The sequence below is a fragment of the Oncorhynchus gorbuscha genome, linkage group LG06 (assembly GCF_021184085.1).
Source record: "Oncorhynchus gorbuscha isolate QuinsamMale2020 ecotype Even-year linkage group LG06, OgorEven_v1.0, whole genome shotgun sequence".
NCBI lineage: Eukaryota > Metazoa > Chordata > Actinopteri > Salmoniformes > Salmonidae > Oncorhynchus > Oncorhynchus gorbuscha.
The window spans coordinates 29,618,588-29,634,734 of record NC_060178.1 but is presented as its reverse complement, the minus strand read 5'-3'; the positions used below and the strand labels follow the sequence as shown (position 1 = coordinate 29,634,734).

The 16,147-nt window shown below is 41.3% G+C and overlaps 1 protein-coding gene across 1 annotated transcript in view; it reads left to right on the top strand.

The window, feature by feature from the left end:
* Positions 1–202: 202 nt before the first annotated feature.
* The window catches only part of LOC124037803 (importin-13-like), a 58,668-nt gene continuing 42,723 nt past the window's right edge, over positions 203–16,147 (top strand). The window contains exons 1-2 of the mRNA XM_046352876.1: positions 203–381; positions 1,975–2,062. Of these exons, the coding sequence (XP_046208832.1) occupies positions 1,994–2,062 (69 nt within the window). The 5' untranslated portion in view covers positions 203–381; positions 1,975–1,993. The remainder of the gene's footprint in view (positions 382–1,974; positions 2,063–16,147) is intronic.

The window sequence follows — 16,147 nt, the reverse complement described above, 5'->3', positions numbered from 1 at the left end:
ATTTTTGTCCACCGGTGGCTAGCTAGCTAAAATGGTTAATTTCCTAAATTAGCCATGGATGGAGATAGGGATTTGGACATGTGGTTTTACTTCATTCTCTGTACTGGCCAATGATTATAACGGCGATTCTGATCCAACCATAAATTCATACATTGTGCCCCTGGCCTGAGGATGGAAGTTCAATATGTAGCTAGATGTAGAAGGCTAATGTTAACTAGCTGGCTAATCGTTGCCCCTGAAAAGGAAGTTAGGCTAGCGAGTAAGCATTTTAGCCAGGTAGTCTAGGACAACAAAAAATAAAAGCGTGTTTTGTATGACAGTCATAGACCGTTTCGGCAACATGAATGAGAGGAGGATGACATTTGCATTTCTCTACAAGTAGTGAGTCAACATGTTTTTTCTACTTACGCGCACACACAGAAATTAGTACTATGGACAGTCACATGATATTTAACTTACATGGATTGGACTAAATTGTTTTAGGAACATAGTTGTCACTGTATTAGACTAAGCATAGGTGATTTGATGATGATGAAATATTGAAGTTGAAATGGTGCTGGAATAATGGAGTCAGCTCCTGTTTTCTTTGTGACTTGTGGTAACTCTCGGGGCTCTACATCAATAGTTGTTTAGTAGTCGGAAAATATCGGAAACATTAACTTGATTGACTATTCTGTAGGTCATGTAACTCTTTGTTACATGCAATATGCTTTGTGGACTCCACTGGACCGATGTTGCTCTCCGGTTTTGTGATGAAACAAAGGTGTGGTTGAATTTATGCTGCCACTGTTTCTTCTTATTGTCTCGGCCTTTAGGCCTATATATCACGGTGGCAAGGCATATGAACTAACAGGTTAAAGAGCAAACAATGCAATTATCACAACACATAGGTTGTAATATGGCCGTTCCTCCCTGGCTTGGCTTCCTCAGTGATTTTACCCAAGCACAGCAACTGGTGTGTTAGCTGTGGAAGTGCCCGTGGTGCTGGAGATCAGAGGTGTCCGGTGAGAGAAACGCAGGTTGAGGTTGCCAGGATCAGAGTAGTACAGAATGTATTGTATGCTGAGGCAGTGAAGAGAGTAGTAGAGGGAGATCGGTACAGGGTGAGGGATCCTGAGAGGATCCATGTGAGCAGGCAGAGGCCAATAGAGAGTGATAGGAATAATAATGTGATTCAGTAAGGTGGGTTGCTTCGCATTCATAGCTATAGTTGTCAACTGTACTACTGAAATGGGACATAAGTCACTGAACATAGAGGTTGTGGTGGCAGTGGGAGAGAGATACTTGGGATTTTTAAGTTTTACTGTAGAAGAGTTCCAAAGAGTGTTGAGTGGTAGTGTTCTGTCCTCCCAGGCCGCTGGCCGCCGTCCTGGTGTAGGATTAAATAGTGGAATGGCGGTAGTGTTTTTTTTTTAATGAGGGCTATTCATTTTTCTCAATTTTGTATGACCAAAGATCTTTTTAAACCATCACCACGGAATATGGATTGCACAGTAGGTGGCAGCATACACCTTTCACATTTTTTTGCGGACCGCCATAACTATAGAAGAAGAAGATAATTTATACCAGCGTCGTAGCAAAGACACCGCGACTATATACTGGATATCTAGCAACAAATAGCTACCACCAATTTCTTATGCTATCGCATGTTTGGATGTTAATGACTTATATCGTCAGCTAAGGACAGGTTTAGCTAGCTAGGTTGTTTTTACAAATACATTTCCAATAGGGTATCGAGATGCTAACTAGCTAATGTCATCAAGCCATAAATTGTGACCCCCAGACATACAGAAGAATCGGGGCTCACTGAGGCCGGTCAGTCAGCTTGCTAACAGTGTTTTGCTACGGAAGCTAACACAGAATAGCCAGCCATCCAAATCGTGGACAATTGATTAGTACCGCATTCTGTAGCTAGCTAGCTTGAGAGACAGACAGCTAGCTAGCTAAAGAAGCACGTCTTTCATTTATTGACAGACCGGCCGGTTGGGCTAACATGGAGACATCGGGGAGAATAGCAACCACGCCAGACGCCCTCGACTTCACAGTGGAAAACGTAGAGAAGGTAAGAATCTTAGTGTATGGACACATTCTCCAATCAAGCATGTAGAATCATACTAATAATCACAATATCAAATGTGTGTGTATCCTATGTGGGTCTCTAATGTATTTATATGGGGTAACGTTAGCTATGATGGTGGCGGGTCTAGCTACAACATACTGTGTATCATGACGTGAATTAACAGCTACTAGATAGAAAGCTACTTAACAGTGGTGCCACAAACGCGTTGTATTTTGTCCCTGCAGCTGAATATTTCACAATTAGCAAGTCTGCGTTCTGTCCTTGCTTGCTATTACCCTGACTAATCTAAACCAATATGACTGGAGGGCTTAATTGTTGTCTCTCTGTGTTGTTGACTGTAAGGATAATACATCCATCCTCTGACCCGTCTGTGTGAGACACTACATCATCCAAACCACTCTCGAGTCTTAATAAGGTTGTTGTGATCGAATGTAGTCTAGAAGAGAAGGGTGTTGTGGAGTGTTTTGTGAATATACTGCAGAATATCAAAACAACAGTAGATCTGAAACTGTGGTCTTTGGTTTAGAAGTCTAGAATGGGAATCAGAAGGAGAAGCAAGGCACTCTTCATAGTGTTTGAAATGCCTTTTATTTCTGACATGAGGTGTTTCAGTGTGGTCTTTGTCAGAGAATGAGACATGGGAAACCATCACAATGTTTTAAATCAATGAAATGTAATTTCTCTGATAATGTCATTTCTAGTAGCCTATGTAGTGTTACATCTTCCTAACGTCTCATACACACACTATCCATTCCTCTTCATCTTTCACTGACTGACAAGTGGTAGGAATCATCATCAGTAGCCTATTTTTGAAAATCTAAAAGCTGTTTTAATGAATGCACAGAGGCTTGTGTGTGTGTGTGTGTGTGTGTGTGGTCCGACTGTATATTCCACCACAGGGAGCACCCGGTTTTGATAGGCTCGATTAACAGTAGCTGGCAGGTCCGACTCGCTTGCTTACAGCTGCACTAGTGACGGACAGGCTTCCTGTGTAGATTAGGACACAAAAGATAATGGCTTGGAAAACGTACCATTAATCCAGGGATGACAAATGTGTTGTACTCAGAATTGTGCTATTATTTTCCTTCCCTCACTCAGTTCTTATTTTTTTGTGTGATTATTTTTGTTCTTTTAAGTGTAGACAGACCTGCTGCTGTGATTTTCACACAATATTATGCCACCAGCCAACTGTCTGTGTCTCTCGTCTGTGCCTCTCTCGTCTGTGCCTCTCTCGTCTGTGCCTCTCTCGTCTGTGCCTCTCTCGTCTGTGCCTCTCTCGCCTGTGCCTCTCTCGCCTGTGCCTCTCTCGCCTGTGCCTCTCTCGCCTGTGCCTCTCTCGTCTGTGTCTCTCTCGTCTGTCCTAATGAGAAATATAAAATGTGTGTGTGTGTTACAGTCCATTACTGGCTAACTGCTGTGCAGTGAAAGTCTCAGCTAATGACTAGTCGGCTGGGCTAAGAGTTGTCAGAGGGGGGCGGAGGGGGAGAGAGAAATATGCAGACTATTCTGATACTGGAGGTCATTATAGCCACCAGCCAACTTTCTCCATCTGTCTTCTAAGGTGTGCATGTGTGCAAGGGTGGCGTTAGAGTTGAGAAATCAGCATTTTCAAAAAGCAGACCATAAAAAATACACTTTTTGCACAATATGCATGTTTTTTGCTGTTAGTGCATTCGGAAAGTATTCAGACCCCTCAACTTTTCCCACATTTTGTTACATTACAGCCTTACTCTAAAATGGATTAAATATATATTTTTTTAAATCTTCATCAATGTACACACAATACCCCATACTGACAAAGTGAAACAGGTTTTTAGAAATTGTCAAATGTATTAAAAATAAAAACAGATGCCTTATTTGCATAAGTATTCAGACCCTTTGCTATGAGACTCGAAATTGAGCTCACGCCTGTCTATATAAGGTCCCGTAATTGACAGTGCATGTCAGAGGAAAAACCAAGCAATGAGGTCGAAGGAATTGTCCGTAGAGTTCCGAGACAGGATTGTGTCGAGGCATAGGTCTGGGGAAGGCTACCAAAAAATGTCTGCAGCATTGAAGTTCCCCAAGAACACAGTGGCCTCCATCATTCTTAAATGGAAGAAGTTTGGAACTACCAAGACTCTTCCTAGAGCTGGGCGCCCAGCCAAACTGAGCAATCGTGGGAGAAGGGCCTTGGTCAGGGAGGTGACCAAGAACCTGATGGTCACTCTGATAGAGTTCCTCTGTGGAGATGGTTGTCCTTCTGGAAGGTTCTCCCATCTCTGCAGCACTCCACCAATCAGACCTTTATGGTAGAATGGCCAGACGGAAGCCATTCCTCAGTAAAAGGCACATGACATCCCGCTTGGAGTTTTCCAAAGGGCACCTAAAGGACACTTAGGTGCCCTATGAGTAACAAGATTCTGAGGTCTGATGAAACCAATATTGAACTATTTGGATTTATCTCAAAGTACTGAGTAAAGGGTCTGAATACTGATGTAAATATGATTCTTCATTTCATTTTTCATTTCTAAAAACTTGTTTTTGCTTTTTCCTTATGCGGCATTGTGTGTAGATTGATGAGGGGAAAACCCAAACACTATTTGGCTAGCAGCCACACAAGTAAATGAGCTTATAATGAAAAGGCAAGGGAGTTTTTGCAAAAGTGATATATGGCCGTCATATTTCAAATGTTTGTCATAGAAAGAATGTAGCATTTTCCCATTTTTTTGCTGGAAGTTAATCTTGTTACCAGAGAATAGAAAAGTACAGGAGAAATGTAGCTACACAGTCAGAGCGCTGTCTGCTGATAAAATGCTCATTCGTGAATCAGAGTGAAGAAGTGCAACTGAAGCACAATTATTCCCATGCGGAGCAGAAATGAGAGGCATCTTAGATCTGCGTTTACAAAAAGAAGTAAGATATTTGTAATGCGCACTTATCTTTTTTTTTCTGCGTGAGAAATGCAGAATTCTGAGCTAACGTGTGTGTCTGAGTCTGACAGGTTTCTGTAATGAATCTCCATGTTGCTGGGTGGCCAGGGATAGGCTTGGGCAGTATACTGTATCGGGGTATTTAAACAAAAAATTGAATATTTATAACTACTTTTTAAGTAAATACCTGTCAACTTGTGCAATATGTTAGATGAAAAGATTGTTCTTCATCTTACCTGTCACACACTTTTTCATAATGAAGTTTACCGGTAGTCCGGTCACGTGGTGTTTGTTTAAAACTACAACAGAGACCGGAGACTTGAGTAACTCACTGTTGTGCAGCACATACCAGGTGATCTAGTTACAGTATGGAATTCACAGCTAAATGTTTGCCAGCTAGATATCGTACAACTATTACATTAACTGTCTGAAGTGTGTTATTTTTATTTAACCTTTATTTAACTAGGCAAGTCATTTGAGAACATTCTTATTTATAATGATGGCCTACTCCGGCCAAACCCAGGCGACGCTGGGCCAATTGTGTGCCGCCCTATGGGACTCTCAATCACAGCCAGATGTGATGCAGCCTGGTTTCAAACCAGGGACTGCAGTGATGCTTCTTGCACTGAAATGCTGTGCATTATACCGCTGTGCCACTCGGCTAAATGCTCTGCTGTTGTGCATTTGGTTTGCTTATTTAGTAGCTAGTTGGCTATCTAGCTTAGGGCTGGGGGGTATACCGTATTTTCTGATATACCGGTATTGATGCACTGACCAGTTTGGGTTTTTACCTGCTTTAACAGTATTTTAATGTTTGGTTTGTTAAATGTAATACACCGTGTCTAACATCCATTTTTATAGTTTACTTTGCTACTTGAGTCATCGCGCTTTCTCGCTCTCTCTCATGCCGCTTTCCACACAGACCTAGCCCCGCCCATGTCTCTTAAGGAGCGCATTTGTTGTTCCCGGACCACGAGACACTTGCATTCAGTCTGCATGGTCAATACAGCACATGCAACAATGTTGATGACAATGATCCTGTCTTCACTTTGCTTCTTAATATAAATCCACTAGCGTTCTGTAATTCCACTGTTAGTTTGTTTCTTACATCTGCAAACCGATAGTCTTTTCTTTACAAGTTGGTCCTAAATCTTGTTATCGCTGGCTAGCTAATTAGCTATACAGGCAGCTTATACCAGTGATGGTGTAGCGCTAAATCAGCATGTGTGTGCAACAGTATCTTCTAAATCAAAGAGGAATATGCAAATTGTGAATATGTTAGCTACATGAAGTAGCTAAGAGAGAATATTCAATGTAGCCAAAGATTAGTGTCCCACAGGAAACAACACTTTGGTTCTAACCCTGTTACAATAACTCCTCCCTGGCATTTTCATCCATTGTCATGTCAAACAACACTGTATTCAAAGTGCCCACTATTATATTCGAACTATGAATTAGAATAATCATTCTATTTCTATTATTCCAAGTGTTTTGAGCTAAATCGGAAGTCAAATCAAAATTATAACAACGGTGCCCCATTTCAGGAAACTAGGCGTATGTCGCAGGTCACGATCTCACAGGATAGGCGGGCGAGTGGGCTGGAAATGCCGACAGATGAGTTTGGATTGGTCTGCCATATAGCATGCTTCTGTCTATTTGAGCTGGTCAGTATGTCTAGGTAATCCTGTCTAACGTAGCTTTTTTAAAGATGCTGTGTATTAAAACTGCATAAGTGATGCTCTCCAGTTTCTGGAGGACTGAGTTTTGAACTCATCAGTGGAATTCGAGTATGATAGCTTCAGGATTACATCTTCAAACTAAGGGCAACCATGAATGATGTTTTGGGTAAGATAGTCAGGCTAGCTACATTATCAGATATTACATGTTTCTATTGTTGACAGAACCATTTACTTGGCTAACTATAGCTTAATGTTAGTTAGATAACATTGAACCTAGTTGGTTAGCTACCTGCAGATTTATGCAGGGTAGTAACGTTGTGATTATGGTTCATTGTTTATCTAGCTAGCTACATGTCTTAACAAAAGAGTCTACTGTGGAACCATTTCGGGTGCATTCGGAAATTGTATGGCCGTCTCCTCCGATTTCAGAGCACTCTCGTCTGAGTGTGCCAGAGAGCTCAGAATAAATGAATTTATGAACGCTCAACACCTGTTGAATATGGCTGGTGTCAATGATCTCATCGGCCAGGGCGTCCACTGTGCGCTCTGAATGCAAAATGCTCTGAATTTACGAACAGACAATCTGACAGCACAGTTGCAATCACCAACGCTCTGGATAACATAACAGCCTAACCAGCTCTGCTAGGATGAGTAGTAATCAGTGAGCTGTTCTCGCTCACTTAGATGTCTGGAATAGAGGTTGACTGATTATGATTTTTCAACGCTGATACCAATTATTGCAGGACCAAAAAAGCCGATACCAATTAATTAATTGGCCGTTTTAAAAAATATTTTAAAAAGTGTTATTTATTTGTAATAATGACAATTACAATAATGCTGAATGAACACTTATTTTAACCTAAAATAATACATGAAACATGTTCAATTTGGTTTAAATAATGCAAAAACGAAGTGTTGGAGAAGAAAGGAAAAGTGCAGTATGTGCCATGTAAAAAAACTAACGTAAGTTCCTTGCTCAGAACATGAGACCATATGAAAGCTGGTGGTTCCTTTTAACATGAGACTTCAATATTCCAAGGTAAGAGGTTTTAGGTTGTAGTTAATATAGTATTTATAGGACTATTCCTCTCTATACCATTTGTATTTCATATACCTTTGACTATTGGATGTTCTTATAGGCACTAGTATTGCCAGTGTAACAGTATAGCTTCCGTCCCTCTCCTCGCCCCTACCTGGGCTCGAACCAGGAACACATTGACAACAGCCACACTCGAAGCATCGTTACCCATCGCTCCACAAAAGCCGCGGCCCTTGCATCGCAAGGGGAATAACTACTCCAAATCTAAAAGTGAGTGACGTTTGAAACGATATTAGCGCACACCCAGCTAACTAGCTAGCCATTTCACATTGGTTACACCAGCCATTAGGCTGATAGGCTTGAAGTCATAAACGGCGCTGTGCTTGCGAAGAGCTGCTGGCAAAACGCACAAAAGTGCTGTTTGAATGAATGATTACGGACCTGCTGCTGCTCAGTCAGACTGCTCTATCAAATCAGACTTAATTGTAACATAATAACACACTGAAATACGAAGCCTTTGGTCATTAATATGGTCGAATCCGGAAACTATAATTTCGAAAACAAAACGTTTATTATTTCAATGGAGTACGTAACCGTTCAGTATTTTATCTAACGGATGGCATCCCCAAGTCTAAATATTCTTGTTACAAGGCACAACCTTCAATGTTATGTCATAATTACGTAAAATTCTGGCAAATTAGTTCGCAATGAGCCAAGCAGCCCAAACTGTTGCATATACCCTGACTCTGCGTGCAATGAACGCAAGAGAAGTGACACAATTTCACCTGGTTAATATTGCCGGCTAAACTGGATTAGTAGTTATAACTAGTGATTATGATTGATTGTTTTTTATAAGATACGTTTAATGCTAGCTAGCAATTTACCTAGGCTTCTACTGCATTCGCGTAACAGGCAGGCTCCTCGTGGAGTGCAAAGGTTAGAGCGTTGGACTAGTTAACTGTACGGTTGCAAGATTGGATCCCCTGAGCAGACAAGATGAAAATCTGTCGTTTTGCCCCTGAACAAGGCAGTTAACCCACCGTCCCTAGGCCGTCATTGAAAATAAGAATGTGTTCTTATCTGACTTGCCTAGTTAAATAAAGGTGTATATAAAAAATATAAAAAATTAAATCACAAATTGGCGCCCCAAAATTCCGATTTCCGATTGTTATGAAAACTTGAAATCGGCCCTAATTCATGGGCCATTCCGATTAATCCGTCGACCTCTAGTCTGGAAGTAGCTAGCAAGTTAGCTTGGGTGCTTGACTGCTGTTAGTACATTTCGGGTCAACCTTTAAAGAGATGGTTGTGGCTTAAGAGGGTGTGAACGATGCTAAATGGGTGTAGACAAAGGTCTCTCCGATAGTAGTACCAAAACTTTCATAGGCCATTTTCTCAAAAGTGAGTTTACACGTTTATCAACATTCTAAGCAAAATTACTTTCCCATTGTTCCTCAACTGTAGTAGTGTATAATATTCAATTTTGTGTCTCTGAGCCTCTACTTTTATCCAATGTAAAAAATATTTAAAAAAATATAAAATAAAACTTCAAATTTTGCTACATAAGACCGATATTGAGCCGGTCGGACACATTGGGTTAAAAAAAAAAATGACTAGATTGGTGTCCTATATCGTGCAGTCCTATGTGGAAATGATCTCAAATGAGTGCAGAAATTGCTGGAATTTTTACTTTTTTTATGATGTTTTAATTAAACTTCAATCAGAATGGAGAAAGACTCATTGAAATCACTTACAATGTATGTCTTGCCACCCTAGGGTCACGCACTACTCATAAAGCAAATGTAGAACTTATTTTTATTCCTTGATATGTAGTCCATATCGCTCAGCCCTAATCTAGCTAAGTGCTTAGATTCTTGCAAAATCAAGCTTTGCTTGGTAACAGGAGAGAATCCCCTTCTGGATCAAGAGCCTTGCTGTGTAATTGTTGTCTGTGCAGGAAACTGTGAGCAGCATTTTGAGTTACTTGTATAACTATGAGTTGGGATGTCTGTCCTGCAAATACTGTAGTTTCAGTGACAGATCTAACTTTTATTTGTTAGAATTGCTAACCTTTGTATCTCAGATCCTCAGTGGGGATGGAAAATAGCACTCCTTATGTTCTATGCCGGTATTACCGAATGTTTCAAGGTCAGTATGAAGGTATGCCATTCTGAATACCGCCCAAGCTTAGCCAGTGACCAGCACCAGAGGAGAGGGGGGATGTTGGAGGGGAGATGGGGTTGGGTGAGACAGAGGAAAAAAAGCTGTTGCTGCATAGAAGCAGAGATGACGTGATGAGCTGGAGGATAGGGGGGGTTATAGTGTCTGTAACACTGACGGTAAAGCAGGGAGGATGGGAAGTGCAGGGGAAATGGCTTTTCCTTGATAGAACACAGATGACGAGGGTGAGGGAGGGAGAGGAATAAAGGTGTTTTTAAATAGATGCTGGTGGCCCCTTATCATTAGTTTTGTCTGTTTCACACTATTTTAAAGCTAGTGTCAATAATTGTGTTGTAGCTTCCTCTATTGGTCTCCTAGTCTCCTCACCATCCTCTCATTGTCTCCTCTCCTTTTATCTGCTCTGAATAGGGATAAATAGAAAGGTGAAAGCGAAGTCGTTGTCCGGAGGGAGAGCTGTTCAGGTATATACCTTGTCCCCCAGTACGTAACTATTAGCAGAGTTCAACGCACATGCAAACATCTCTTTAGTGTCCTAAAGCTAAATTGTGCTACCCATAAGTGGTTAAGCAGCGTCCGTGTCATGGAGAGGTTGGTCCATGGCTCTATCTTGGTACCAGCAGTACAATAGCCTTTTTCCTAACTGTATGTTCCTAGCACAATCCCTTTGTCCTCCTGACTGTGTGTACATCTGGGCATATATATATTTTTATGTATAAAAGCACTCCAGGCGAGGAGGGTGGTGGAATGTGGTTGGTTGCAATCTAATTTCTTTACGTGGTGGAGGGAGAGACCATGATGCTTGTGAATTTTCAGTTCTGGCTGGGTCACTCAAGGACATTCAGAGACTTTACCAGAAGCCACTCCTGCGTTGTGAACCTTCGCCCCCCAGTCAGGTCCTGAGCGCTCTGAAGCAGGTTTTCATCAAGGATCTCTCTGTACTTTGTTCCGTTCATCCTTCCTGACTAGTCTCCCAGTCCCTGCCGCTGAAAAACATCCCCACAGCATGATGCTGCCACCACTATGCTTCACCGAAAGGATGGTATTGGTCAGGTGATGAGCGGTGCCTGGTTTCCTCTAGACGTGATGCTTGGCATTAAGGCCAAAGCGTTACATTTTGGTTTAATCAGACCAGAGAATCTTGCTTCTCATGGTCTGTGAGTCCTTTAGGTGCTTTTTTGGCAAACTCCAAGTGGGCTGTTATGTGCCGTTTTTACTGATGAGTGGCATCTGTCTGGCCACTCTACCATAAAGGTCTGATTGGTGGAGTTCTGCAGAGATGGGAGGACCTTTCAGAATCACAACCATCTCCACAGAGGAGCTCTGTCAGTGACCATCGGGTTCTTGGTCACCTCCCTGACCAAGGCCCTTCTCCCACGATTGCTCTGTTTGACTGGGCGGCCAGCGAAAGGAGGAGTCTTGGTGGCTCCAAAGTTCTTCTATTTAAGAATGATGTAGTCCACTGTGTTCTTGGGGACCTTCAATGCTGCATACATTTTTTGGTAGCCTTCCCCAGACCTATGCCTCGACACAATCCTGTCTCTGAGCTCTACAGACAATTCCTTCGACCTCATGGCTTGACTTTTGCTCTGACATACTCTGTCAACTGTGGGACCTTATACAGACAGGTGTGTGCCTTTCCAAATCATGTCCAATCAATTGACTTTACCACAGGTGGACTCCAATAAAGGTGTTGGAACATTTCAAGGATGATTAATGGAAACAGGATGCACGTGAGCTCAATTTTGAGTCTCATAGCAAGGGGTCTGAAAATGTATGTAAACAAGGTAATTCTGTTATTTTTTATTTTTAATACATTTGCTAAAATGTCTTAACCTGTTTTTGCTTTGTCATTATGGGGTATTGTGTGTAGATTGAGGAAATAATTGCATTTAATCCAATTTTGAAATAAGGCTGTAACGTAACTACATATGTAGGAAGTGAGGTGTTCTGAATACTTTCCGATTGCATTGTAGGTATTGAAGTATAGGCCTAAATAAGTTATGGTATTAAAACTAAATAGCCTGCACTCCTAGGCCTACCGGTTGATGGTAATAATAATAATAATAATATATGCCAAGGCTTTTATGCTTACAGTCATGTGTGCATACATTCTACGTATGGTGGTTATACAAGGCTGCTATAGTACTACAAATGATAATGACATTACTTATTATAATAATGAGGATCATAATAATAGTCATAATAATAACAATAGAGAGATCTAGAAAAATAAGGGTTATTGTTTGGAAAACTGTAAATAATCTCTAAATAATACCAAATGAAGTGTAAAGCCTTTATTACAACTGCCGAGTTTGTGAAATGTTTTCTCCGACATGTGGTTGCGTCAGGCTTGAAGCTCATGGAATCAGTAGGCTTATTAAACAGTCAAACGGGCAACAGGAGCTTTCTTATTTCTGTAGATGTATTTGAGGGTTTATAAAGCCAGGCACATTTAACAGTTACGCTATTGATTATAGACCTAATTAATTTGTTTTCCTCTCTCCTCATTTTTCTTAGACAATTAAGGCAAGGGCTGTTTTCATTTTCTAAATCTGCTGCCGTCTCCGCCGATTTGTTCTCAACACCAATATGCTGGTTAACGTTGCTATTATGCACGTTGCAACATGGTTTAGGAAAAGGCATCAATTCAACAGCGCACTGATGTGTTTCAGGACAGCGACCGCTATCCAACAAGCGAGAAAGAGTGTCTGTTATATAATATAGTTTTTATTGGTGTTGCACTATTGTTCCTACATAATATAACTATATACAATTTCATGTCTTAGACGGCTGGACTGTGCCACCCCCACAGCCTCCACAATGGATTAGTCCATTCTGACAGACAAGTTTTAGACAGTTGTCTTGTACACCATAATTATTATTGTGTTTTGCTCCTGCTCAACTAAATAACTCTCGGTCGACCAACAGCCTATTGACCAAACAGTCGACTAAATGAGGTCGGCCTTAATATAATTTCATCCCTGGCATAACAAGTGCACAGGCCAGTAGGCTTTGCAAGTTCACTGTCACGCAGCATTGCCGAGAGGAAAGACAGCTTCACGACAGGCATGCGTGCACCTTTACAGAAAACATCTCTACCTCAAATGGTTTTTAAAAATCCGAACTATACAAGCTACCTTTTTTCTTCCTGTGGATTTGATATAATTTCACAAACCATGTCGCTGGCCGTTTTTAAACGAATCCCCGGCCGATAATTATGGTTTGATACCAAACTAGGTTGTTCAGTCATGTTGCCTATCTAGCTAACAATCTAGTAACTTGACAGTAGGTCTAGGGAAATTTGATTGGCACTGGAAGAAAGGAAATGTGTCTGCTGATATTATTTTAAAGGTAGGATTCATACAGGCCTAATGTAAGCCTAAACTATATCAAAAATCTATATCTTTCTGGTGCTTCTTACGTTCTGTTTGCTGCCTCATGTTTTAAACGTTGAGCAGTGTGTGTGTTTGTTGGAGAGAGTGGTGTGTGTTTGTGATAGAGGGAGACCGTGGGAGAGTGGTGTTTGTGTGTGTTAGAACTGAAGAGTAAAGGTTTTATACTGTTTTCCCCTTATTGCAACAGTGACATGCCAATCATGACCATGTATATTCATTCCTCCTATTCATTCCAAATCACAGGTAGGCCTTTGCAAATATGAGCAAATATGCCATACTATGTATTATTCTATTATAGTGAACAGTGTGAAGGTAAATTCAATGTGTTGAGTCGAAATGTGAAAATCAGTGACAGTTTCTTTGTGCAGAACATGCGCATAACGCAATACCTGGCCTGGTATCGTATCGTTAGTAAAATGTTGGTATCTTGACAACTCTATATGTAACTGTATTGACCCCCCCCAAATTGAGCTCTTCAGCAAAAATTGTTGAATCCTTGGGATCTGGATATTTTTTCTCAGTGGTGTAAAGTAAAAATACTTGAAAGTACTACTTAGGTTGTTTTTTGGGGTACCTGTACTTTTTATATTTTTGACTACTTTTACTTTTACTCCACTCCATTTCTAAAGACAATAATGTACTTTTTACTCCTTACATTTTCCCTAACACCCAAAAGTACTCGTTACATTTTGAATGCTAATTAGGACAGGAAAATGGTCTAATTCACACAATTATCAAGAGAACATCCCTTGTCATCCCTACTGCCTCTGATCTGGCAGACTCACTAAACATTTGTAAATGTCTGAGTGTTGAACTGTGCCTCTGGCTATCCGTAAATAAATACATTTAAAAAACAAACAAAAATGGTCTGGTTTGCTTAAAATATATATAAGACATTTTAAATACTTTTGATACTTAACATTTAAAACCATATACTTTTAGACTTTCACTCAAGTAGGATTTTACTAGGTGACTTAACTTAAATGACTTAGGTCAACGTATCTTTACTTTTACTCAAGTATTAAAATTGGGTACTTTTTCCACTACTGCTTTTTCTATTTGGTTAGCTGCTCTATGTACTTGTGGGAAACACTGGAGAGACTCGAGGCTATTTCAGACATGACTGATATGAGAGGTAGAGCACTTCCAGTTGACAGAATAAGGCACGGCGTCAGTTCTCTTTCCCTTATCGATTGTTTCTTATTTTAGTGCCTGGGGCTAGTACCTTATCTCATATCTGATGTCATCAATCTTCTCGATGGCAACCACATGATGATCATTCAGTGTGTGTGTGTGTGTGTGTGTGTGTGTGTGTGTGATGACAGGTTGTTTTATTGTTGCTGACGAGAGTGTGAACTGTCATGGTTTTCTGTCTAAATTGGTAACATGGGATTAGTATTTGTTTTTTATATCTCTGCGCAGACAGTCAACAACCACCCACGCCCCTACAAACGACCCTACACACACATGCGCGCGCACACACACACATACTGTCCCCGCTTCATTCATCAAATCTCCTACTTCCTCTGCTTGTTATTTAATCTACATTTCACATCATGAATATTAATATGAACAGTTATGATATAAGAGGACATGGATCTAATCAATAATGATGTTCAGTTAGTATCCTGTCAGCTATCTGGTACCCTCACAGTACCAGAGTTAGGAGCAGATTTACTATGTGGCTGGTTACACCTGCGCAGTATTTGCATACTGCTCCCCAGAGGGAGCACCCAATGGAAGGCAAACTACTAGGACCACCTATCTTCTCCTTTTCTACACATCAGGCTGGATGTCATCCCGATATGGGGAGTATCACCGCCCTGTCAGCACTCTTTGACTGACTGGCCAGTGCTTCACCAGGGCCTCTTACCAGGGAAGGATCCCCTGTCTGTGGAAAATGGGACAGGACCGACACTTCTAGAGGACCTTGCAGATGCTACAGTCTCTGATCCCACAATGGAATCACATCTAGGGCTATTGCGGTGACCACATTGATGCCAAAACAGCAGTCATGAGTCATGACAGCAGTAAAAGTCCATGTGACAGTTGAGTCATGGTAATCTCCTTTTATGTAGTCTGGACATGAGTCAGTAGTACCCAACTATCGAGCAACCATCAGGTCTCTAATGGCCTGGTGCTCAGTGCTCTTTTGTCCCTCTAAGGCAGGCCTGGGCAAAGGCTGGCCTGGGAGCCGTATGCGGCCCGTGACCTAATTCAATATGGCCCGCGGAATCAGGCTCAGATCACATAGAATTTGCCATAGTAAAGTTATGAAAAATGTATTTGTTATTCAAATGAAAAGCCCAATGAATACTCGCCTTTGTGTAATAATTTAACTCCCACCGCTTGTGGAAGATTTATTTTGAAGGCACGTATAAATAGCAACTGCAAGAGGACAGACCGTGACTGACAGGCTGACACACACACACACACACACACACACACACACACACACACACACACACACACACACACACACACACACACACACACACACACGTCACAGTTACAAATGGTAGCTAGCTAGAAATTGCGCAATTTCTCAAATATTTACAAGAAAAGGAAACTAGACTGATTTGTAGGGTGTTCCAGCAAGATGTATCGCCAGGTGTATGGTGTTTCCTCCGACACATTGTTGTGGCTGGCTTCCGGGTTAAGCGGGCATTGTGTCAAGAAGCAATGCGGCGTGGTTGTGTTTCGGAGGACGCACAGCTCTCAACCTTAGCCTCTCACGAGGCCATACGGGAGTTGCAGCGATGAGACGACTGTAACTAGTAATTGGATACCACAAAATAATTTTTCTGCATTGCATTATTCATCAGGAAGTGTTCTGAAAATGAGCCGTGTTGTGGATACAG